Here is a 26,657-nt window from a genome sequence, read left to right as displayed (position 1 = left end):
AAAGAATTTTAAGAAATGTAAAGTTGAGGGGTTAAGAATATGATGTGGTGGGGCACCTGGGTGGTTCAGATGGTTAAGCGTCCGACTTCAGCTCAGGTCATGATCTCGCGGTCTGTGGGTTCGAACCCTGCATCGGGCTCTGGGCTGATGGCTCAGAGCCTGGAGCCTGCTTCGGATTCTGTGTCTCCCTCTCTCTCTGCCCCTCCCCCGTTCATGCTCTGTCTCTGTCTCAAAAATAAATAAACGTTTAAAAAAAAATTAAAAAAAAAAAAAGAATATGATGTGGTGAGAATCACAATCAAGACTGAAGAACAAGAACAAAAAAGGCAACAACTAGGGTCAAAGATACTAAGGTTCAAGCTAAGGCCAGGTGACAGGGCCAGAAGCAAGCCCAGGGTAACTATTCAGGTTGGAGCACTTAGAATGTGAGAGATGAGAGGGACCTCTGGCTGGCTCAGTAAGTACAGCATGGAACTCTTGATCTTGGAGTTGCAGGTTCAAGCCCCATATTGAGTGTAGAGATTACTTAAAAATAAGATCTTTAAAAAGGAAGAAAAAAAATGTTAGGGATGAGGAAAACCCAAAGGTCATTCTACAAAGGCACATGAGGCCAAAAAAAAAAAAAAAAAAAGGACAAAATACTGTCTATAAAAGATCTGATCTGAATCCAAGATGCAAGCAAGAGGGGGGCAGAGTCTGAAAGAAGTCTCATGGCAGAAACACAGAAAAAGTGGAAACTGGCCACAGAAAGAGCAAGAAGTGCATTATCTTAGCAATTCCATAGTCAACGAAGGACCAATGACAAAAGAGTTTCAATAAAAATACACTGAGCTGGAAACCCTAAAAAGTGACCTAAAAAGTGGTTCAGCCAAAATGAAAGGAAAAAAGGCTGAGTAGTTGTGTAATACATCTGAACTAAATGTCTGCACCGAAATCTTCCTTAGATGAACTTGGAAAATAAAATCTATTGTAACCAGGTTTGCTCAATTTCAGTGGACATTGTCTGTCTTTGCTTCAATTAACTGTGAAGGTATAAATGTTGTGATGTGATCCCCTGCTCAAGGAATGTAGAATAAGTATGAAGAGTCCTTGCAAAAACAAAACAGAACAAAAAACAAACGAACAAACAAAATCTCAGCCAACTTCACTCACCAATTTAAAAAATATTTAATCTACTTCATCTCAACATGTTTTAGGTACAGAGATAAGAGCTCTTTCCACAAAGCTTATATTCTTGAGATAACAGGCAAGAAAAGTAAACGAGGTAATTCAGACAATGTGAAATTTTATGCAGAAAATTCAAAAAGGTAAACAGAGACTATTAACTGAAGGAGAGCATGCTTTTTAACATAGTATGTCAGGCCTCTCTGAAATACGAACATTCATTTGAAGACCTCATATAAAGCTTTCCAAACCGTGGGAACAGCAAGAATCAAGACTCTCAGTCAGAAATGAGGTTGGCATTTGGAAGTAAAAGAAGTTGTGTGGTGGGAGCCTAACGATGAGGGGAAGATTAGGACGAAATAGGTGTAAGTAAATGAGTCTGATATGTAAGGCTTTGCAGTTATCAGCGAAGTAACGTGTTGAAGAGAGAACAGAAGAGGAGGAAATAGAGACTATCAACAACTCTTCAAAGTCCTGCTGTCCAGAGAAGCAAAGATACAGTTCAGTAGCTGAAGGGACACACTACATCAAAGAAGTTTAGGGTGGAAACACTACAGCATCTTGGGAGTGCTGATGTCAAGGATCCCACAGAGAGGAACAAAGTGATGACGCAGGATAAAAACGATAACTATAGGAGCAATACTTTCAGAAGATGAGAGAAAATGGAATCCAGGACATAAGTATACGAATTGGATTTTGCCAGAAATAGAGATGCTTTATCCATTTTAACATAAGAAAAGTAGCAAACTGGGTACAGATACACGTAAGCTAGTGAGTGCCTTTAGTGGAAGAAAGAAAAGGAAACTACCCTGTGATGGCCTTCATTTTCTCAAACAACGACACGTTCTAAGAGAATGAGGTAAAGGAAGGGAGGAAAGGAGGGGTACATTGGAGATTTAAGGAAAGAAAAGGTTTGAAATGCAGATTTTCAAGAACAGACACACAAGGCAATTGTAGGAATGTTGGCAGTATTGCATATGCATTTGAAATTGAGATTATGTGCTTAAAATGAAACCAGTCAGCAAGGTTATCTCCATTTTTCTCCAGCCATGTTCAACTCTGAGGTATAACAAACAAGCCTGCCAAGTTGGACTGAAGAGGTGTCAAATTTTGCCAAGTAAGATAAAATAATACAGAAGCAAGGAAATTAAAGGCTGTTTTCAACAGAGCAACTACAAGGTGGACCACTAAATCTAAACTGAGAAAGAAGGGAAAAGAATATATATGCTTTACAAAGCATGTCTTATACCCCCAAGTGGTCGGTAAGCTCGATGACAAAAACTGTGAGTTCCACACTATGTGTATCTCATCAGAAAGCACTACAGTGTAAGCCTCTACTGACTGATTAAATGAGTCTTTCCCATATCCAGAACTCCAAATGACACAAACTCATCAGATTTACAAAACAAAACAAAAAATAAACAAAATTTTTTAAAAACAGCTTTCTAAAGATCTTGGAAGAAAAATAAATCTATAATTGAAATGTCTTAGTTCTAAAAAGCAGGTGACTGGGTTCCCATGATACTTCCATATGAACAAAGATAAACTGCTGGGCATTAATCAAAGGAAAACCATGACACTAGAAATTCAACTTAACCACAATTAATTCATTTCATATGAGAAAATAAAGCCTAATAATTACTACAAAGAATCCCATCAGAGAACAACCTGTCCCACAGAATCAAAACTGCATTTCAGGCTCTTATTCAGCAAACGATAACTAGTCAAGTAAATTGGAACTTTTACACTACTAACTACAGCATATTGCATTAAAATAATTCTAGAAGCTATCTGACCACCTGCTAAAATACTTGGTATAGGGGCGCCTGGGTGGCTCAGTCAGTTAAGCGTCCAACTTCACCTCAGATCATGATCTCGAAGCTCATGAGTTGGAGCCCAGCGTCAGGCTCTGTGCTGACAGCCTGGGGCCTGCTTTGGATTCTGTGTCTGCCTCTTTCTGCCCCTCCCCTGCTCACGCTCTTGCACACGCGCTCTCTCTCTCTCTCAAAAATAAACATTAAAAAAAATAAAAATAAATAAATACTTAATGTATATATATTACTTAAAGTCACTCATTTTCCCTGCTTTACTTTTTCTTTCCGAACTTAAATAATGTCAGAAAATCCTAGAGAAGGCAAAACATACTTTCAGTAGGTTAGGCGAATATAGAAGTTATCAATATCACTTATACTTAAAATTTTCCAACTATTCTTTTCCTATGGCCAAATAAACAGTTTAGTCAGGTCAGTTCAGTGAAATAAAGAAAAATTGAGTCCCAGTAGCATGTTAGTAAGAAAAAGAGTTAAAAGAAAGTTTGGTTCCCAGGCTGTGCTCCCATTGAAACAGAACAAACCATTAGCAAAGAATTAAAATAGCTACGTTATCTGTAACATGAGAATACTAGACACTACTAAAGTTTTCTGTCTGCTCCAAAAATTCTACTCCTAACCTAGTGCTTTAGACTTCCTTCTTTCAAGGGCCTTTTTAAAAGGGGGTGCTAAGAGATGTAATCTTTCAATTCATAAGACTGCTACATAGTTTCTTTCTTTGGATTACAATTAACAGAAAAGCCTAGAAAAAACCAAAGACGAGTATTTTTAAGTACGGAAGAAACTAGGCCAACTAAGCCAATTACTGGTGACCCTCTCTGTCACATGCAGCTCTCCTTGCTTCACACTCACTCTTCTCACACCCTTCTCCTTCAGTTCCAAACCTCAGACTTAAATCCCCCTGAAGGACTCTGAGGTTACTGAAACCAAACAACTTATTTTGGAAAACAGGAGCTAACAGTTTGCCAATTCAGGTAAGAGGTTCTTTCTTATCTTTATATCCTCATCACCAAATTTAGTGTCTGGTACATGGCAGACACCTAATCTACTCCCCTATAGGTCTTGTTAGACCAGTGATTCTCACCAGTGATTTCTTTTTAGAAATGCAAAATTTCAGGTCCCACCCAGACCTACTGAATCAGAAACACTGGTAGGGGAACCCAGCACTCAGTTTTTAAAAGCCCTCCAGGCAGCTTCTGATGCACACTCAAGTTTGGGGACCACTTTTAAACATGCCAGGAAATCAACTTTCTGTTCATTACTGCCAGTGGCCAAAAAAAAACCAAACAAAATGCTGATTTTTCCCAGCTGCCACCAGTTACAAATGTTTGGGCCCACATGATACTGTCAGCCACTTCTGCCTCCAGCCTGCACACAAGATGAACTTCAGAGTCAAAAAACTGAGCTTAACTTATGGCTCTTAGATTTAACAGCTCTGTGACCTTATAGCTACACTTCATTAAATGCATCTGTAAAGGAGGAATAGTATCAAATACCTCCGTAAGAGATCACTCATAGAAAGGTGCCTGGCACACAGACCTTTAATAAATTTCACGTCTTTTCCCTTTCTTCCCTGCCACCTGTACCAAGTCCCTGTTACCCTCATACAGACAATGCTCCTGAAAAACAGCACTCTGGCTTTCCTCTGAGAACTGTCACCAATGCCTCCTATACAGAAAAACTCCCTAACAAAGTTTTCCTTCTGGAAAATACTGTAGGAAGGAAATGAAATATTAAGAGTTCTACAGAACCAGGGGCACCTGGGTGACTCAGATCTCACAGTTCAGGAGTTTCAGTCCACGTCAGGCCCGCACTGACAGTGTGGAGCCTGCTAGGGATTCTCTCTCTCCCCCTCTCTCTCTGCCCCTCCTCTCTCTCTCTCAAAATAAATAAATAAACTTAAAAAAAAAAAAAAAAAGAGTCTTACAGAACGATATACAGAACAGCAATTCCAAAAAGGTAGTCCAAAAGCTAGCAGGAAAAGAAAATCACATAGAAGTGTGCACTTTCATTAAAAAAAAAAAAAAAAAAAGCATTAAATGGAACATAGGCAACTTTCTCTTAAGTGGTCAAAATAAACCACCAGTAGTAACTGGACATAAATGTGACACTGGGGGGGGAAGGTTAGCATTAGAAAATGCAAGAGAACTGGAATAGGTACATGACCCATATTAAAAGTGGTCCAGGCATTCAAATCTCAACTTCCTAGACTGGCGCAATACGAATGTCAAATTCTTTGTCCCAGTGTTGTCACGCTATACGTTCGGATTTGGGGTTCAGAAAAGAATATGCTCACCAGGAGAACAACATCAATGAAGTTGAGAATTTTGAGGGGATTTTACCATAAACAAGTCCCAACTTCAGCTCCTCACTTCCTCTAAATCTAACATTAAGTCTCATACTGAAATGTGTGACCCCTTGACTACTAGCCCTTTGCATAGGAATGAAAGTAGATCAGTGACTGTAATAGGTCATTATGCCCAATTATTTGTCACAGTCACCAGGCTGGAAGCATTAGTTCAACTGGCACCTTCAACTTTAATTCTTACTCCACTCGCTGACCTCTAGGATGGGACAGCCCTCTACTTTTGCTATTGTTAGAGTAACCAACACTCCAATCTGTAGGACCCAAGCGAAATTTAAGCGTTTGCACCTTTAATGGGGCCTTTTCCCCCCCAAGAGAACTCGGAAAAAGGAAAACCAGCCCTAAGTAGAAGGACACCATCCTGAGCACAGTAAAACCACAAACTTTGTGCCTTGCCCTCCGGGACCTTGAATTCCAGCACCGGCAACAACCAAACAATTTCTATCCACCGCAGAGTACAGGAGTGCGATGGTTACTCAACTTTTTACGGTCAACACTGCCCCCCCCCCCCCCCCCCCCCCCCCCGCTTCACGCGGCCTGACACACTGCTCCCTCCTCCCGGAACTCCAAAACGAAAGAAGCCTCCCCTTTGGCCACCTTTACTGCCTCCTCCCAGCACCACTGACCAAGTGTCTCCAGGCGCCAAGCGAGGGTCCCAAGCGAGGCCGGGGCCCGACGGCTGCTCCAGACTCCGCGTCCCAGGACACTCCCGAAGTCGCTGCCGGGTGCCCCGCTCCCCTAGACCCCCTCGACCCCCTCCGGTCCCGCTCCTCCCTCCAAACCCGCCGTCCCCGCCCGGCGGCCCGCCAGTCCCACCACCCCGTCCCCGGACAAACCCGGAACCCAGCGCCGGCCCCCGCCCCGGGGCGGGCTCAGGCCCAGCCGGTCCGCGCGGAGTCCCCGATGCTCGCCCCGCGGCCCCGGCCGCCGGAAGACTCGCGCCGGGACGCAGGCTGGGAAGCGCCAGGGGGCTTGGCCCGGGCGCCCGCTTCCCCGGCCAGAGCAGGGAAGGACTCACCTTCGTACTGCAGGTCCACCAGGACCAACAGGAAGGGGAACACCGAGCCCAGCCGGCTGGTCACAGAGCCGGGGGCCACCATGTCCAAGGGCGCGGGCAGTAAGGAGGAGAGAGGGTGCGGGGCCCACCAGCCCCGCCGGCGCTCAGGGTGCAGCTGCGCCCGCCCGCCGTCGGCTCTCGCTCAGGCCTAAGCCGCAGCTGGCGCCCAGCAGAGGAAGGCAGAGGTGGGCGGGGTCCGGGCGACGCTACGCCCCGAGCGCCGCCACCGCCCAATCGCCTTCTTCCTGGCCCCGCGCCTACCGGCTCGCCGGGATCGTGGTTCGCGCTGATAGGCTGCGGGGGCCGCCGCCCCGCCCCGTCTCTGATAGGACAACGTGGAGGCACAAGACGAGGCTGCGTCCGCTGGTCGTGGAGCTGTCAGGGAGCTCCAAACGGCCGCGGCCGGCGGGAGGGAGGCGGCCGGGGCGGCTGTGTGGCGGCCGCCGAGTCCGCATGCGCAGGCCGCGGAAGCCTTTTAGGGTCGCTCCTGGAGCCGGAGGTTAGCGAGGAGGAGGTTTTCCGGTGTGCTGTTTGACCAGCTAGGTGAAGCCGCCGCGCCCGCAATGAGAAGGCCAAGCCAGGTCCCAGGAAGTCCGAGCGCCTGGAGTGGAGGTCTCGGAATGGACCGGCGAACTGCAGGATTCTCAGAGCCTGCTACCTCCAGCCGAGAGTCTGGGAACGAGTACAGACTCCTCTGAAGAGTGATCGAGAAACGGCCAGAGGCCCGGGCTCGGTAGAGGAGGGTGAGCTGGTGGGGCCCGGAGCATTTCGGGGACAGCCGGGCAGAAGTACGTTAGTGACCCGAGGCCCGCGAGAATGGTTTGGAAGCCCGGGAACCCCCTCCCCACCACTGGCCAGCGGACCAGCGTGCCCAGAAAAGAGAACAATTCTGGAAGATTCTGTGAAGAAACAACCAGGGGGGCACAGCTGCCAAGAGAGCAAGGGGGTCTGGAGAGTGTAGCCAACGTCAACCATAAGGGGGGTGACGGGGGAGACCTGTTAGAAAGGATCTTGCATCATGTCCTCATCAAAGGAAACTCAACAAGAGAGATAGGAAGCTGAACAAGATAAGATTCAAGGTACTCGCTTTAGCGTTAAGTTTTGTTCAAAGCCACTTTCTCTGGCGTCCCCAACACAATCCAGCTCGCAAGCTGTACATCAGGGATGTTTTAGGTGGAGTACAACAGTAATGCTGTTCTGTGTTTATTGCCAAGCATAAACTTCTTACTTTACCAATAAGTATACAACTGAGTATTAAATAAAACGTTCATGTAATATTGATAATAAATAGATGAATCTTTGGACAGTTGTAATGAATTAATATTGATTTTTTTAAACAGCTGTGTAGCCACCCCGTGTTCATTGCACCACTACTTACAATAGCCAAGACATGGAAACAATCTAAGCACCATTAACAGATGAATTAATGGATAAAGAAAATGTGGCATGCCTGCATGAGTATTTTTTAGCCATAAAAAAGGAAATCCTGCCATTTGCAACAACATGGGTGGACCTTGTGAGCATTATGCTAAGTGAAAGAAGTCAAAGAAAAATAAATACTATATGATCTTGTATGTCGAATCTAAAAAACTCGGATACAGAGAACAAATTGGTGGTTGTCAAAGGTGGTCAAAAGTTTCAAACATCCAGTTACAAGAGAAGTCCTGTGAATATAATGTACAACATGGACAGTATAGTTAATAATACTGAATTTGAAAAAGTAACAATACCGTATTGTATATGTGAAAGTTGCTAAGAAAGCAGATGTTAAAAGTTCTCATCACAAGAAAAAAATTGTAACTATAGTGATGGATAGTAACTAAACCTATAATTATTTTGTAATATGTGCACATATCAAATCATTGTACACCTACAACTAATACAATGTTATATGTCAATTATAGCTCAATAAAAAAATGTAAAAACTGGTACAGTTCTATGCCTTCTGATTTTTGATTATATGAAATTAGTGATAAAATGTTTTACATACAATGGGTAAACTCTTCAAAACAAACTTTCTAAAGTGAATTCTAATAGTCAATGTCTTTATAAAGGTTTCTTGTGAAAATATGATAACAAATCATAAGGACTTTATTTTTTCCAGATTTTATGTCTATAGATTTATATATATGAATATCTAGATATCTAAATATTTAAATCTAATATACTTATAGATATTAATATCTATCTCATATCTAAATTATATCCTTACATCTAACTCCAAGCATAGAAACAATTGCATTTAATCTTATAAACACAATAATTAAAGGACAGATAATGTCAAAATGAACAATAAAGGAAATAACGTATCAATTATAAAGCTGTCTACATGGTATGATGAACTTCCTTTTGTGGCCTGGTGATTTCAACAAAGATGCCAAGACAATTCAATGGGGCAAAGGTAGTCACTTCAACAAATGATCCATGTGCAGAAGAATGGAGTTGGACCCCTTCCCTACTTAGACCATAAAGTATAAAATCTATAAAACTCATAAAAGAAGATAGTAGTAAATCTCCATGTTCTTGGGTTAAGTAAAGGGTTCTTAGATACAACACCAAAAACACAAGCACAGAGGAATAATTAAAGTGGATTTCATAAAAATTTAGATTTCTTGTGCTTCAAAGGACACCAAGAAAATGAAAAGACAATACACAAGATGGAAGAAAAAAATGCAAATTGTAGATTTGATAAGGGAATTGTATCCAAAAAAAAAAGTATATATATATATACGTGTGTGTGTATATATATATATATATATATATATATATATACACACACACGTATATATATATCCTTTTACAACTCGAGAATAAAAAGACAACCCAATTGAATACGCAAAGAATCTGAATAGGCATTTTTCAAAAGAATATATGTAAATGGTCAATAAGTACATAAAAAGATAGTCCAAATCATTAGCCATTAGGGAAATTCAATTCAAAACCACAATGAGGTACCACTTCATACTTGATAGAATGGCTATAACCAAGAGTTGGTGAGGATATGGAGAAATGGGGATTTTCACATATTGTTATTGAGAATGTACAATGGCACAGCCACTTTAGAAAACAAATATCAAAATGTTAAATGTCCACTTACCATATGACCCAGCAATTCCACTCCTAGATATATAGTTAAGAGGATTGAAAACATGTTCACACAAAATCTTGTTACACGGACATTCCTAACTTATATAATCAAAAGTAGAAACAGTTCAGGTGCCTATCAACAAGAGAGTGGGTAAACTGTGCTAAATCCATTCAATAAAATATTGTTTGACTATAAACAAGGAATAAAGTACTGATACACGTTACAACATCAATGAACTCTGAAGAAGATTATGCTAAGTGAAAAAAGCTGGTCACAAAAGGCCACAAATTGTAGGCTTCCATTTATGTGAAATGACCAGGATAGATAAATCCATACAGGCAAGATTAGTGGTATCCCAGGGCTGGGAGTAAAGAATAGGGAGTGACTACTAATGTGGATAGGGTTTCTTTCAGGGGGGTGATGAAAATATTCTAACATTAGGTAGTGGTGATGGTTGCACATATCCATGAATTTACTAAAAATTATTGTACACATTTATTTTTTTGTTTTTCAGAGAGAGCACATGTGAGCAGGGGAGAGGGGCAGAAGGAGAGAGAGAAAGAATCTTAAGCAGGCTCCATGCTCTGCACAGAGCCTAACACCAGGCTCAATCCCATGACCCTGGGATCATGACCTGAGACTAAATCAAGAGTCAGACACTCAACCAACTGAGCCACCCAGTCACCCCTAACTGTACACTTTAAATGAGTAAATTATAGGGGCACCTGGGTGGCTCAGTCGGTTAGGCGGCCGACTTCGGCTCAGGTCATGATCTCGCAGTCCGTGAGTTCAAGCCCCGCGTCGGGCTCCGTGCTGACCGCTCAGAGCCTGGAGCCTGTTTCAGATTCTGTGTCTTCCTCTCTCTGACCCTCCCCCATTCATGTTCTGTCTTTCTCTGTCTCAAAAATAAATAAACGTTAAAAAAAATTTTTTTTAATGAGTAAATTATATCAATTATAACTCAATAGAGTTCTCTAAAAAAAAAAAAAGAAAAAGTAAAAGGATGGAAAAAATATTTATCATGCAGATACTAATCAAAAGAAAGACAGCTGGGGTGGGTATCTAAAGTAGGCAAACCTATAGAAACAAAGTGGAATGGTGGTTCTCAGCAGTTTGAGGGAGACAGAATGGGGAGCTGTTGTTTCAGTTTTACATTATGGAAAAGCTCTATTGCATAATAATTGTGAATATACTTAAGACTACTGAACGGTACACTTACAAGTGGTTAACATGGGGCCCCTGGGTGGCTCAGTCAGTTAGGCCCTTGGTTTCAGCTCAGGTCATGATTTCATGGTTCCTGGGATTGAGCCCCGCGTCGGGCTCTGTGCTGATAGCTTGGAGCCTGCTTGGGATACTCTCTCTCCCTCTCTCTCTCTCTGCCTCCTCCCCCCTGCCAAAATAAATAAATAAACTTTTTTTTTCAAGTGGTTAGAGGCATCTGGGTGGCTCTTGATTTTGGCTCCGGTCATGATCTCATGGTTCATGAGATCAAGCATGTCAGGCTCTGCACTGTCAAGAAGGGATTCTCTCTCTGCCCTTCCCCTGCTCATGTTCTCTCTCTCCCTAACCTCCAACTCCAGGAACAACTTGAAAAGGCTTCCTTAGCATGCGCATGTGGCTTCATGGGTTCAAGCTCCTCATCAGGCTCTGTGCTGGCAGAGCAGAGCCTGCTTGGGATTGTCTCTCTCACCCCCTCGCTCTCTGCCCCTCCCCCACTCATGCTGTTTCTGTCCCTCTCAAAGTAAAAATAACTTCTAAAAAAGTGGTTAATATGGTTTATTTTGCTAGACCTTTTTTACCACAATTTTTAAAATGTACTAAATCTCAGGACAGCTGTGGAAAAAGACATTTAAAAAAAGAAAATGCTGGGGCGCCTGGGAGGCTCAGTTGGTTGAGCGTCCGACTTCAGCACAGGTCATGATCTCCACCTGTTTGTGAGTTCGAGCCCCGCGTCAGGTTCTGTGATGACAGCTCGGAGCCTAGAGTCTGCTTCAGATTCTGTGTCTCCTTCTCTCTCTTCCCCTCCCCTGCTCATGCTCTGTCTCTCTCTGTCTCTCAAAAATGAGTAAGTGGAAGAGGAAGGAAGGAAGGAAGGAAGGGAGGGAGGGAGGGAGGGAGGGAGGGAGGAAAGAAAGAAAGAAAGAAAGAAAGAAAGAAAGAAAGAAAGAAAGAAAGAAAGAAAGATGCCAGAAGACTGATTAATATGGGACAAAGTAGAATTCAAAGCAAAACAAAATGACCAGGGATAAAGAGGGACGTTACAAATGATAAAAGGATCAATTCAATGAGAAGACATAAAAATTCTAGAGGATATGCACCTAACAACAGATCTTCAAAATACACGAAGCTAAAACTAACAGAACTGAAAGGTAAAAGAGAGAAATTTATAATTTTAGTTGGAGACATTAATACTTCTCTCTCAGTAATACATAGAATGAGTACACAGAATCAGCAAGGAAAATCAGAAGAACTGTTCATTAACCAACTGAATCCATCTGACATTTATAGAACACTACTAAATACACATTCTTTTTTTAAAAAACGTTTATTTATTTTTGAGAGAGAGAGAGAGAACATGGGCAGGGGAGGTGCAGCGAGAGGGGGACACAGAGGATCCAAAGTGCAGAGATAGCAGAGACAGCACAGAGCCTGATGCTCTCTCAGCAACTGTGAGATCATGACCTGAGCCAAAGTCACACATTCAACCAGGTGCCCCACAAATACACATTCCTTTTAGGTGCACATGGAATATTTGCCACGATAAACCATATCCTACATCATAAAACAAAACTTCACCAATTTAAAATAATTGCAATCATAAAATAAAAGAACTCATTATATAAAGTATGTTCTCTGACCATGATACAACTAACCAAGAAATCAATAACAGAAAGGTAATAGGGGAATCTTCAAATATTTCTAAACAACACACTTCTAAGTAACCCATGAGTCAAAAGGGAAGCCTCAACAGAAATTAGAAAACATTAGGACTGAATAAAAAAGAAAATACAACATATGAAAATTTCTGGGATACAGTTAACCTGCACAAATTCCAACACAGTTCCTATGAAACTCCCTATGAGGCAACTCCTGTACAGCTCCCTACAAGTAGGCAATAATGTATCCAACGTCTTCTGGTTGCCCAGGCATAGAAAGAAAAATAGAGCTTGAATCCATGTGAAATGAACACATGTCATTTACACTTCCATTGGCCATAACTAGAGACATGACTCCATGTAACTTCAAAGGCCCTGGGGAGTTTGTTGGGGCACCCACACAGTTGACAATCAGTGTATCTGATTCAGTGAGCAAGAGTGATAACAGAGTTACCAGTCAGAAACTTTTATAGCTCAAGGTGGTAATGACCAAGATGGAAAGAAGTGGTAGGATTTGGAATCTACTTTGGAGGCGAGCCAACAGGCCTGCTGATGGATGGAGGGCAGTAAATGAGGTCTCATTTATGAAAAGGAACCAGCCACTTTAGGAGGCTCACAGAGGAATAGCAAATACAAACCTACTTGTCCACCCAAAATGGAACTGCAAAATAAAAGTTCAAAACAGGGGCGCCTGGGTGGCGCAGTCGGTTAAGCGTCTGACTTCAGCCAGGTCAAGATCTCGCGGTCCGTGAGTTCGAGCCCCGCGTCAGGCTCTGGGCTGATGGCTCAGAGCCTGGAGCCTGTTTCCGATTCTGTGTCTCCCTCTCTCTCTGCCCCTCCCCCGTTCATGCTCTGTCTCTCTCTGTCCCAAAAATAAATAAAAAACGTTGAAAAAAAAATTAAAAAAAAAAAAAAAGTTCAAAACATATCAAGAGCTGTCATGCCAAGAAAGACGGGCAACAAATCAACAACGGAGCCTGAACTCACAGAAGAGGAAATTAACTTTATAGACTAAGGATGCTTTATAGATAAAAATGCAAGAAATATAAGAACATCCATACAAGACACCCAATACAATACATCCGCAAATGCAAGAAAGGAAGCACGGAACAAAATAGGCATAAACGAAATGAGAACAGGAGGATATAAAAAAAAATAATTGTGTTAACTTCCTAAGGCTGCCATAATAAATTGCCACAAACTGTGTGCTTTAAAAACAACAGAAATTTATTTTTCTTATAGTTCTGGAAACCAGAAGTCCAAAATCAAGGAGCTGACAGGGCCATCCTCTCTCTGAAGGCTCTAGAAAAGAATCTTTGCTGGCTTTTCCCTCCTTTCTGGTGGTCCCTAGCAATCCTTGGCATGCCTTAGCCTGTAGTCATCATTCTAATCTCGGCTTCCACCTTTGTGTGGCATTGTTGTGTGTGTCCTCTCCTCTTTTTCTTCACCGATTACATCTACCAAGACCCTATTTCCAAATAAAGTCACATTTTGAGACTCTGAGCAAACTAGAATTTCGGGGTAAGAGGAATTATTTAACCCACCACAATAATTAATAAATAATCTTGGAAATTAAAAAAAAAAAAAGATTAGTCCCTGAAATTTAAAACATACCGCTATCAGAAACTCTTAGACCAGCCACACACAAAAATCATAGTAAGGATTGGAAACCCCAGAAAATCTTAGTAAATGTGAACAAAAACTTAACAAGCTTTTCTAGTACTTTATCTAACAGCTCTGTATGACAAAAAAGATGATGTTCTGCCTATCAAATAGGACCTCCTTTTTTTTTTTCAAATCGCAACATTTACAAAAATCTACCAAATCCTAGTTCACAAAGGAAATTTTACAAATTCCTAAAAATCGTGATCATACAGGGGAACCTGGGTGGCTCAGATGGTTAAGCATCCTACTCTTAATTTCGGCTCAGGCCATGATATCACCTTTCCTGAGTTCGAGCTCTGAGTCGGGTTCTGTGCTGAGCTTGGAGCCTGCTTGGAATTTTCTCTCCCTCTCTCTCTGCCCCTCCCCTGCTCATGCTATAAATAAATAAATAAATAAATAAATAAATAAATAAGTAAACAAACAAACAAACATTAAAAAAATCACTATCATGCATTTCACTTCACTTTACTTTCATTTCATGTTCATTTTACACTCATTTCATGTTCATTTCATGTTCACTTTAGTGCAATTAAATTGAAAGCCCACAAAAAGCAGATTTTTTTTTCCAAGTCATGTGCTTGGAAACAAAAGAATATATATCTCTAAATTACTCGTGGTAAAAACAAAATCATCACGAAAATTCCAAATTACACAAAACAAGATGACAATGAAAATGCTACATTATTGTAATTTGTGGAATACTGCTACAGCAAGTGAAATGGCCAATATGTTCAGCTCAGGATGCTAGAAACACTATAAGGCAGGAATAAAGAAATAGAAGGAAAGAAATAATAAAAAATGAGCAGAAATTACTGTATTGGGAGTGGCAAAGAAATATGAGGGATCTAAACCAAAAAGCTCATTATTGATAGAAATTACAAAACAGGCATAAATAGAACAAGCTAAAAAAAAAAATCGAGAAAAGGCAGATTAGAATTTAAAAGGAGCACACAACTACAAATATGGTGGAGATGTTTTAATTTATAAGATAAAACATTGAATGTCTTTATGCGAATAAGTTCGAAAGTAGAGATGAAAAGAAAAATAGAATGTCTGGATAAGCCAATAGCTGTTAAAGAAACTAAATTAGTAATTATGTGTCTCTTCCTAAAAAAAGCCACCTGGCCCTCACAGATTTGTAATCCCTGCTATATACAAAGTATTTCAGAGTATTTTCAAAAAGAGGAAAATTTCTCCAACTCATTTTAAGAGGCTAGATGATAAAATTGGAAAGAAAAGAAAATCATCAACTAAATTATAAGACTAGATAAAGCAGTCTTAAATGGAATATTTCCAGATCAAATTCAGGTAGTTAAAAATGAAAGATAAAGAAGAGGTTATCCTGGGATACAAGGATAGATCAACATCAAAACGTCTTTCAATGAAATATGTCAAATTAACAGGTAGATGAAAAATCATTCTAATATATTTAATCCTTAAATAACATACAGCACCCATTCATGTTTAAAAAAAAATAGGGGTGCCTGGGTGGCTCAGTCAGTTGGGCATCCAACTGCTGATTTTAGCTCAAGTCATGATCTCATGGTTCCTGAAATGGAGCCCCATGTTGGGCTCTAGGCTGACAGTGTGGAGCCTGCTTGGGATTCTCTCTCTCTCTCTCTCTCTCTCTCTCTCTCTCTCTCTCTCTCCCTCCCCCCCTCTCTCTCCCCCTCGATCTCTCTCTTTCTCTCAAAATAAATAAATAAACTTTAAACATAAATAAATAATCTCAGCAAAATATGGAAGCAAACTAACTGCTTTAATTTGGTAATTGATATTTACCAAAACTTCTACTTTCAAGGTGGTAGTGACAGGTCAGTATCTCCTTTCCTTCTTGGAAATCACCCAAAGTCACCAGCATCACCACAACAAATAAGAAAGAGGAAAGCTAACTGCAATCTCAACAAAATGTAGAAGAATGTTGAATCTCCAATTCCCAAAGTAAGCGGGAGAAATGCCAAACGGTAGAGGAATCAGAGAGAGGATGCCTGATAACGCACATCTAAAAAAAAAAAAAAAGTTTAAAAATGCAGCAAGATAGTTCTCCAAGGTAGAGGCATTTCCTATACTGCAAAACCCAAATACCTGGCTTGCAACAAGACGAATGAGATACACTGGTTGGTGACAGAAGCTACTTACAGCACATTCTAGTTCCAAGAAACAAAAGATATGGACTTGAAATAAATGATGTTATTTATTATCAATAAATGATAATTGATTAATTATCATTTCCCAGAAGCAGTGTATCACCATGGAAGAGAAGAGAAACTTCACATGATGAACAGCCTTGTGGTTACATGTTTCCCTTTGCACAGAAGTAGTGAAAACTAGATCAATTCATACCAATCCTTGGATCATAAGAAAAATGATGACCAGCATGGAACACAGCCCCATATTTTCCTCTATACAAACTCCCTACAAAAACAGCTTTAGGAAAACTTCACTTAATTTAAAGATAAGTAATCAAAAAGGACAGAATCAAGTGGCCAATAGGCACATGAAACAGTGCACAACATGATTTGTCACCAAGGAGATGCAAATTAAAACCTGAATGAGATACTGCTGCACACCCATCAGGATGACTTACAATGAAAAAGGTTTGACAATATCAAGGGTTGCAAGCATTTAGAGCAACGGTAACTTTCACACATGGCTGGTGAGCATGAGATGTTACAACCACTTTGGAAAAACTGTTTAGTAATGTGTTACAAAGTTAAATTTATATCTGGGGCGCCTGGGTGGCTCTGTTGTTAAGTGTCTGCTCTTGGTTTCAGCTCAGGTCATGATCTCACAGTTCATAAGTTCAAACCCCACATTGGGCTTCGTGTGGCCCTGCAGGGCCTGCTTCGGATTCTCTCTCTCTCCCCCCACCTCTCTCTAAAAAATAAATAAGCTTTAAAAAAAATTGTTTTTTAATTATATCTATGTCTACTTGATGACCTAGAAATTCCATTCCTAGGCATTGGTATTAGAAAAATGAAAACATATGTCCGCAAAAAGCCTTGTACAATAATGTTCACAGCAGCTTTATGTATAATAGCCACAAACTGAAAATATCTCAACAGGAGAATGAATTTTTTAAAAAATGATAAACTCATTCATATAATGACTTTAATAATATAAACACAAAGGAGTGCGTACTGTAACAATGTGACTATACTTAATAATATTGAACTGTAGACCTAAAATGATTAAGAAGGTAAACTTTTGTTACATATATACTTTTTATTTATTTTGAGAGGGAGAGAGAGAGAGATAGAGTGCGTGCACATGTGCAGGGGAGGGGCAGAGAAAGACAGAGAATCCCACACAGGCTCCATGCTGTCAGCACAGGTTCCCCACGTGGAGCTTGATTCCAGGAGCTATAAGATCATGACCTGAGCCAATATCAAGAGTCAGATGACTGAACTACCCAGGTGCCCCTTGCTATGTATATTTTACCACAATTAAAAATAATGATAGAAAAGACAATTTACTGGATAATTCCATTTATATGAAAGAGTTCAAGAAGAAACAACATTAATCTATAGTGAAAAAGGCCTGAATGGAAATTACCTCTGGGTAATGGGTATTATCTGTGAAGAGTATATGGGGTCCTACATATTGGAAATATTATGTATTTTGATGGACCACAGATCATGATATATTTAGATGTTGCATATATTGCATGATCATAGGTAGGATATACTTAGTATGTAGCACTTTCCTGTAAATATGCAATACATCAGAAGAACAAGTAGAGATACAGAGCCTGGGGAGGAAATGGAGAATTGAAAGCTGACAGAACTCAGGGAAAAATGTGGAGGAAAAAAGAAGCAGTTACAGCATTGAAGGCCAAACTGGAAAGGAAAATCATGCTGAAAACCTAGAAAGATACGTATGGTTTAGGAATGAGAAAAGGAAGCAAAATGAAATTAAATAAAATGTTTTTAAAAATTTGGGGCGCCTGGGTGGCACAGTCGGTTAAGCGTCCAACTTCAGCCAGGTTACGATCTCGCGGTCCGTGAGTTCGAGCCCCGCGTCAGGCTCTGGGCTGATGGCTCAGAGCCTGGAGCCTGTTTCCGATTCTGTGTCTCCCTCTCTCTCTGCCCCTCCCCCATTCATGCTCTGTCTCTCTGTCCCAAAAATAAATAAACGTTGAAAAAAAAATTAAAAAAAAAATTAAAGTATGAGTTGTGGCTACATGGGTATGATAATTCAATGAGCTATGCATTTATGATCTGTGCAGTTTTCATAGGAATATTATACTTCAATAAAAATGTTAATTAAAATAAGGATTGGCAGAAAATGTCGATGAGAAAGCAGGCAAGCAATATCCAATTCTACACACACTTCTGAGTTCCCAACAGAGAAAATGGAAATACAGGAAGAGAACACATGTATCAATACATAAAACAATTCTCCAAGATTAGAATAGGATTTGAATCTGTACCTTAAATTCAGGTACCTTTGTACCAGGAAAAACTGTTTCAAAACTATCACTCTTGAGACATATCCAGGTAAAAATGCTAAATTCTAAAGAAAAAGAAGTAACACTATGAACAGCCAGACAAAAAGTTCAGGTCATTTATTAGATAAAGTAAGTTTAGACTGGGTGGGTCTATACTTTCTGTATTGCTGGGCATTCATTTCCATAAGGCAATTGAGCAAAACTTATGTAAGAACAAAGGCCACACACACACACACACACACACACACACACACACACACACACAAAAGAACAAAGGCCACAGATCAGCCATTTTTAACATGTGAGAACACCAGGATATTGTTCCTATGAGTCATTCTTGAAGAAATTTTTCCTGGACTTATATATTATATTTACCTCCAAGAAAAATAATGAAGCTTCACTTCTTACTAGATCCTCTTTCCCATTTGATGATCCCCTTTGTCAAAATCTTAAATTTCTAGTCCCTCAAATTTCTAGAAATCCTAAATGATTGGATTCATCACTGTCACGACTCCCATTATGATACCTAGCTAAAATAATTATTGAAATTTCACTTAAAAAAGAAATGTGTTGGGGTACCTGGGTGGCTCAGTCGGTTAAGGGTCCTGCTCTAGATATCTGCTCAGGTCATGATCTCACAGTTTCTGAGTTCAAGCCCTATGCCGTTAGTGCAGAGCCTGCTTGGAATTCTCTCTCCCTGTCTTTCTGCCCCTCCCCTGTGCTCTCTTTCTCTCTCAAAATAAATAAACTTAAAAAAAGAGAAATGTTTACACAAATCACTTGTTTTTCCTAACTTTTTATTTTGACATAATTTTACACTTAAATGTTATCAAGCATAGTCTCCCCTTACTCCATGCAGTGACCTAGAGGGTGATTGTGGGAACTACAGCACCCATCTTCAACCACAAGGGGGCAGGGCACATGGAAAGTTGCAGAGAGCTGGCAGAAGCTGGGTGCCTGGTAACTTTATGGAACCAGTATACAGACCCACACTGCCTTCTTCGGGATTGCCCTTATTATTTGTTAAGTGTTTATTTAAATTCCAGTTAGTTAACATACTGTATACTGTTAGTTTCAGGTGTACAATATGGTGACCCAACACTTCCTCAGGACACCTTTACATGAGACACATTTATACAGCTACCCTCACCCCACCACCCTTTCAAAAATTCATGGTATGCCACTCCACTTTTACGAAAGACCAACATTAGTAACTGTTTTCTCCAACCAAAAGAAACCTGAAGAGGATTTTCTCTTTTATGAAGAAGAAAAAAAAAAAAAAAGCAGAAATAGTGTCCAGCATTTGTTTTGCAAGGAGCCCTCATACAGGCAGTGTGTGCTGTGAGCAGCAAGCGTGCAAGCCCCTAGTTCCCTGGAAACTAGACTCGGCTTTGCAGCCATCAGGCCACCAGAGCTCTGAAATGTCCCTGCAAGCATCTGTGCTTTATCTCCCTGTATTTTGTGCATCCATAAGATGTGCCCAAGAAAGGTAAATTTTGGGGTCTGGGAGTGCTCAAAACATTTTCCGTATAAATTAGTGTAATTGCTTGTTTGCCTTACATCATTGCAGCTTACAGAAGATTTCCTAGGAATGCCCTATTTTCAGCGTTGGGGGAAACCTATATCCTACTATAAAGGGTTCCAAAGATAGTACAAAATATCCTCACACACCCTTCATCTGGAGTGCCCCATTTGCCACTTTGGGTTTATCACTCCCTCTTCAAGAGCTAACATGTGACTTAGCTGTTCTTCCAAAAGAAAAGCATGTCTCAGAAAAGGGGCTGCTGTTCTCGTCTAGGTCCTGTAAGGAGACCACATGCATCAACGCCACAGCAACCTACAGCCGATGTAAAACATAAACAGTAGACTTTCCTATCCTCAATATGATATTGGGGGATTGTTTGCTACTCTGGTGAAAGCCAACTGATACAGTTTCTGGTTGCCAGCCGCTCTGGTACTACCCGTACTATGTACTGGTTCCTGAAAGCCATCTTTTCCTTTGGAATAAAGACTCGATGTGTGCTTGAGGGAGTGCGGGGGAGACTGGCTTTCACAAGGAGCAGGGCCAAGAGGCAGAAGCAGGTCCTGAACGCTGTCTCCCCTTACTATTGCAGGTGAAGCTAAAATTAGAAGGCAGGAGAACAAGACAGAAGAAGAAAAAATAAGCAACAGCATACATCCCTAAAAAGAATGGGAAAATTCCTATGAATGTGTTTGATTTTCTATGCTTTTCTAAGCAACAGTGACTGTCCTGTCTTGAGCTGGTTAGGATCCTAGTATCTGTATGAAGGAAGCTAAGATCCCAGAATCTAGATGGAGAATCAATAAGTAGGGAGTATGTACCTCCCTGAGACAGAAAAATCCAAACTATTCAAAGGGATAGAAAGGTGCTATCTTCATGCACCCCAATGTTTACAGCAGCACTATTGACAACAGCCAAAGTAGGGAAAGGGCCCAAATGTCCATTGATGGATGAATGGATAAAGAAGATGTGGTATATATACACAATGGAGTATTACTCAGCAATCAAAAAGAATGAAATCTTGCCATTTGCAACTTCGTGGATGGAACTAGATGGTATTACGTTAAGCAAAATTAGTCAGAGAAAGACAAATATCATATGACTTCACTTATATGAGGACTTTAAGATACAAAACAGATGAACATAAGGGAAGGGAAGCAAAAATAATATAAAAACAGGGAGGGGGACAAAACGTAGGAGACTCTTATTAAATATGGAGAAAAAACAGAGGGTTACTGGAGGGGTTGTGGGGTGGGGCACTAAATGGCTAAGGCCCATTAAGGAATCTACTCCTGAAATCATTGTTGCACTATATGCTAACTAACTTGGATGTAAATTACAAAATAAGAAAGAAAGAAAGAAAGAAAGAAAGAAAGAAAGAAAGAAAGAAAGAAAGAAAGAAAGAAAGGTGCTATCCTTTGTCCTGTGTTATCTGTATCTTTAAATCTTGACCCTTCGCTTTAGGGAGAGAGAACCTGTTGAAGAAAAGCATCAGGATACCTTTCCTAAAAGCAAGGTCATAGAGCTGGGTGGTAAAAGAGAGTCAGTACTGTTCAGACTAGACAGACATCTGTTACCCTTCTGCTTGGAATATCTTCCTTTTGGGGAGTTTCACTCCACTCTCCATGCAGTCGTGTTGGGTCCTGAACCACTGACTGTACCTCTATCAAAGCCCCTTTTCCTACCACCACCTTAGGGTCCATCAAATACATGATCCACACTAGGTCCGTCACATTCCCTCTCACAGGAATGGAATCTGGAGTAGAATTTCAAAGGGCTGAGGGTAGATGGGGCAGTGGGATTGCCTTGAGTTACAGAGAGCTCTGGATCTCACCTGGTTACTGTCTTTCATGAAGGCTGATCGATTTCTCCTTTGATAATGTGAACTACCTACTATCCTGCCAGTCACCCCAGGCCAGAATCAGTTTCTGTTATTGACAAGCAAAGAACCTTAATTAACAGGGAAAGTGGTGCCAGAAAAAAGAGCACCCATGGGGAAATGTGGGGTGTTTGGAATTAGTTATTTGACTACTATGAGGCAAAAGAATCTGAGACTCCTGTTAATATTCAATAAGTTTGGGGCTCTGGGAGCCTCGTAGTTGCTGCACTGACCAAATTAAAGGGATGACGAACGGCGGACAACCAGGTATGATGGTCATTTTTTCACTCAATGTATAACTTAAAACAAGAGAACAAAATCAAATCTCAAAATTCCATCTTGGTGATATGCCAGTTTTTTCTGCAACTTTAAAAAACAAAATCGGTTCCTCTCTAAAGCTGTAAGGTTGAGGACGTACAAACCAAACCCAGAAACTGATTTTGCGAGTTGACTTCGCAAGTCTCTGTACGTCTTTCACATGAAGGTTGGAGAAATGATCAGGAGGGAGTGCATCCAGGCTAGTGGGAAAGGCAACATTGAAGAGGATTTCTAGGACTGAATGAAGTGCATCTTTGAGATGGTTTTGGCATCCCCTGAGAACTTGCTAGAAATGCAAATTTTCTAGCCCTGCCCCAGACCTACTAAATCAGAGACTCTCAGGTGGGCTCATAGCTAGCTGTCAGGTTTAGGATGTCTTCACAGCTCTGATGGGGAGCAGGGGGACTCTGATGAAAGTTTGAGATGAACTGACATAAAGGAAACTGAAATCCTCAAACCATCTTGAAATAACCCCTCACCCTGCTTTCTTTGGCCAAGGGCACGTTGCCACCTTTGCATGTGAGAACTAATAATTTCCCTCAGAGCCCAAGTCACACGGTTGCTATGGCAACCAGCCACAAATTTCAAATGGCCCTGGTAGGGGGAGGCAGAGGGGGAGGTAATCCTGACAACTGACACACCAGAGTTAGAAGTCTAGAAGAAGTTGTAGAAATTTGCTAAACTATGTCCCCTCCGAAACTTGGAGAATGGGGAACTAGACTTTGAGGTTGTTAGATCAGGAGCACGGTCCCCATATTCTACCTGGAAGAATGTACAGATACAGGGAACCTCCAGAGATTGTGTATTCAGTGCATAACAAGTTGGGGAAAGACCATTCGATGTAAATGTGTACAGAACTTTGTCCCACGACCAATTACATCTCAAAAGTCAGAAATCCCTTAACAAGTCTAAAGGAAAGAATACAGAGACTCGAGGAAAAGGGAATAAAGGATTGGATAGATGATGCTCACCTAGTCCAGGCAGCTCCCCACCACCACATTTTTGACATAAACTTTCATTTTCATAACAAAACATATAGACTGTTAAGGGGAACCAGTGTTATGGTAGGAAAAGTGAAACCACTGCAGTTTAAGCAGTAAGATAATTGCACCCAATTAGATGCTTGCAAAATCATAACAGAGATACAGGAGTGTGTGGAGGGCAGGACAGCATCGGAGCTGTGAAATTCTGGAGTTTGATCCTCTGATAAGAGAAAAAGGCACCGCTGTCTCAACAGCCACTTGATGCTGTTGAGAGTTGTGCCTAGACACGCTTAGTTCAACAGCTGCCTTTACCTACTGACACTGATCCGCATAGCCTTGCTTGCCAGCAAAAACGACGGCAGGCAAATAGTTCCTGTCCCACTTCTCTCTTTCATGTCATTCAAGAGTGTATCTAATTGGCAGAAACCAATTTGCTTCCAGAATATGAGCTGGAAAGGAGTCTGAGAAAGGCATGGGTTTTAGCTTTCCAGCCTCTGCAGAGCAAGAAGATACATTCAAGGAAGGAGGCATGAAGGTGTAGTGAACAGATTCTGTATCCGTCTCCTAAGAGAGGTGACAGCTCAGTACAAAAAGCCTTCTCTCAACACGGAATGCTGAGTGCGAGCGCTGTCACTGGGATGGGCTCCCAGATCTCAGGGGAATGGGAGGAGCTCAAGATGCGGGTGCCCATGTGAAAGCTGCTAACCATCAGGCGTAAACTGCACTTGGTTATCCTGGCAGGCAGTACCGTGGCCATGGCAATCAGATTCCAGTTAAAATACTCCGGCCCCTGTGGATATCCCCCCCAGTTGTGATAAATTAATCAGGTGGCTCCAAAGTGTGGCATGTCATGAAACCATACGTCCTGAGTTGATTCGTATGATCCCTTCCCCCGCCACCACAAGCGCCAGGACTGAGCCACCTTCCTTGACAGTTAGGTTTGGGATTTTGTTTTTGTTTTTAACCTGTCTTCCAGATCTGAGTCAGTTCAAGGCAATACATTAATGGTTCAATTAAATTTTTGTTTTTTTTTTAATTTGTTTAAATATTTATTCTTGAGAGAGACGGAGACAGAGCATGAACGGCAGAGGGGTAGAGAGAGATGAAGACACAGAATCCGAAGCAGGCTCCAGGCTCTGAGCTGTCAGCACAGAGCCCGATGTGGGGCTCAAACTCACGAACTGCGAGATCATGACCTGAGCCCAAGTCAGAGACTTAACCGACTGAGCCACCATGAGCTGCTCAGTTAAATTCTAACTTGAAATTGCCACCAGGCCATTTCACTACTTAGGCCACAGAGAACAACCAAAGGGAGGTATGGGTTGCTGTGGTGATTTCAAAATATGGCCTCAAAATCTTTGAGGCTTCCTCCCTTGAAAAGGCAAAACTAATTGCTGTCCCCTTGGGTGTAAGTAAAAGTGACTTGCTTGTAACCAGCAAATATCCCTCTAAGCCCTACTTTCACTGCATCTCACACATTTTGGTAAGTTCTCTTTTTTATTTAGTCCCAAATTAAAAATTTCTCTTGAGGTTTCTTCTTTGAGTCATGTCCTACATAGAAGTATGTTGTTTTATCTCCAAATATTTTGGAATTTTCCAGCTATCTTTCTTCTATAGATTTCTAGTTTAATTCTGTTGTTACCTGAGAATATATTTTGCATGATTTCTATTCTCTTACATTTGTTAGGGTGTGTTAAATGGCCTTGAATGTGGTCTATCTTCCTGAATGTTCCACACAAGTTTGAGAAGAACATGTGTTCTGTTGTTGGATGGAGTATAGTCAACCATTGAACAACCCGGGTTTGATCTGCATGGGTCCATTTATACATTGATTTTTTTTTCAATATAGTACAGTACTGTAAATGCATTTTCTCTCTTTTATGATTTTCTCAATAGCATTTCTTTTCTTTAGCTTACTTTATTGTGAGAATGCAGTATATAACATGACTATGTTATCAGTAAGATGTCCAGTCAATAGTAGCCTATCAGTAGTTAAGTTTTGGGGGATTTAAAAGTCATATATGAATTTTCAACTCTTTGGGGGTCAGCACCCCTAACCCCTGCATCGTTCAAAGGTCAACTGTACGTACATGTTAAGGATCATTATGTCCTTTTGGAACATAAATTCCTTCATCATTATGTAGTACCTCTTAAATCCCTGACCATCTTCCTTGTTCTGAAATCTGCTTTAATACCATCTAGTTCCATCCACGTAGTTGCAAATGGCATAGGCCATTCACATTTAAAATGATTATTGATATAATTGGGTTATCATCTTACATGTTTGTAACTATTTTCTATTCATTGTACTTGTTCTTTATTTCTTTTCTCCCTCTTTTCCTGCCCTCTCTGGTTTTAATTGAGCATTTTATTTTATTTCACTTTATTTTTTAAGTAATTTCTTTAAAGATTTTTTTTTAAGTCATCTCTACACCCAACATGGGGCTCGAGCTCACAACCCGGAGATCAAGAGCCGCACACTTTACCAAGTGAGCCAGCCAAGTGGCCCTTTACTGAGCACTTTATATATCGTTCTGTTTATCTTCTCTCTTAGAATATCAGTAATACTTCTCTTTTTAACTTTTTTAATGGTTACCCTAGAGTTTGCAATATACATCTATAACTGCCTGCCAGCAGCACCCCGTTTTAAGTTACTCAAAGGAAGCTGAGGCGGAAAAGCCAGGTTGAAGGCAGAATTCTTGGATTCTCAGACAAGCTCCCAGGGCAGCAACTCTTCTCTTCCCAGCTGGCACCATCCGAACAAGTGAGGGGCTTTGTGTGCACAGGTGTATAAGCACCAACCTGTATGTCTACACTACCTAGTGCTTTTAAATAACTCTGTTAGAAGTGCTAAAATGGTTAGGCCATCCCATGTGCTAACCATAAGCAGCAGTCCATCTCTGAGAAGACAGACTCGGGAAGCAGCCCATGCAGGTTCTGGAAGTCAGAATGGCTGTTTATGGAGGAAATTCTAGGCTTCCGTGCAGCTGGGACATGGTCTAGAATGGGAAAGCACAGGCTGCTGGAGGGCCTGGTCCACTAGCTCCTTGGACTTTTCTAAACAGCCAGGCTGGGGTGAAAGTCCTCTTGCTGACGTGTAAAGGCAGTATGGGCCCAAGTAGTCATCTGACTCATCTTTACAGAGTTTGGGCTTGCTACTCAGTTTTTCAAAAGTAAAGAATATAATGTACAGTAATGGATATACATATAGCGTATAAATTACAAGGAAAAGGGAATGACTTAACCCAAAAGTTAGGACAACTGTTAAATAGGAAGGTAGAGAGGGATGTGATAGTGGGGGTTCATAGAGAGGGTTTTCCAAAATGCTAGGAATGTTTTATTTCTTAACCTGGGTGGTGAGTATACAAGTATTCATTCTATTACTCCTCAAATTGTGCATATACATTTTATAGACTGTTCATACTATATATAGGATATTATACTTATGACTAAAAGACATT

The 26,657-nt window shown here is 41.0% G+C and overlaps 1 protein-coding gene across 1 annotated transcript in view; it reads right to left on the bottom strand.

Annotated features, from left to right (window-relative positions):
• The window catches only part of DNAJC3 (DnaJ heat shock protein family (Hsp40) member C3), an 89,695-nt gene extending 83,098 nt beyond the window's left edge, over nucleotides 1-6,597 (bottom strand). The window contains exon 1 of the mRNA XM_027065108.2: nucleotides 6,377-6,597. Coding sequence (XP_026920909.2) covers nucleotides 6,377-6,458 — 82 coding nt within the window. The 5' untranslated portion in view covers nucleotides 6,459-6,597. The remainder of the gene's footprint in view (nucleotides 1-6,376) is intronic.
• Nucleotides 6,598-26,657: the final 20,060 nt, after the last annotated feature.

The sequence above is a fragment of the Acinonyx jubatus genome, chromosome A1 (assembly GCF_027475565.1).
Source record: "Acinonyx jubatus isolate Ajub_Pintada_27869175 chromosome A1, VMU_Ajub_asm_v1.0, whole genome shotgun sequence".
In the NCBI taxonomy this organism is placed as follows: domain Eukaryota; kingdom Metazoa; phylum Chordata; class Mammalia; order Carnivora; family Felidae; genus Acinonyx; species Acinonyx jubatus.
This window is presented reverse-complemented; position numbering and strand designations above follow the sequence as displayed.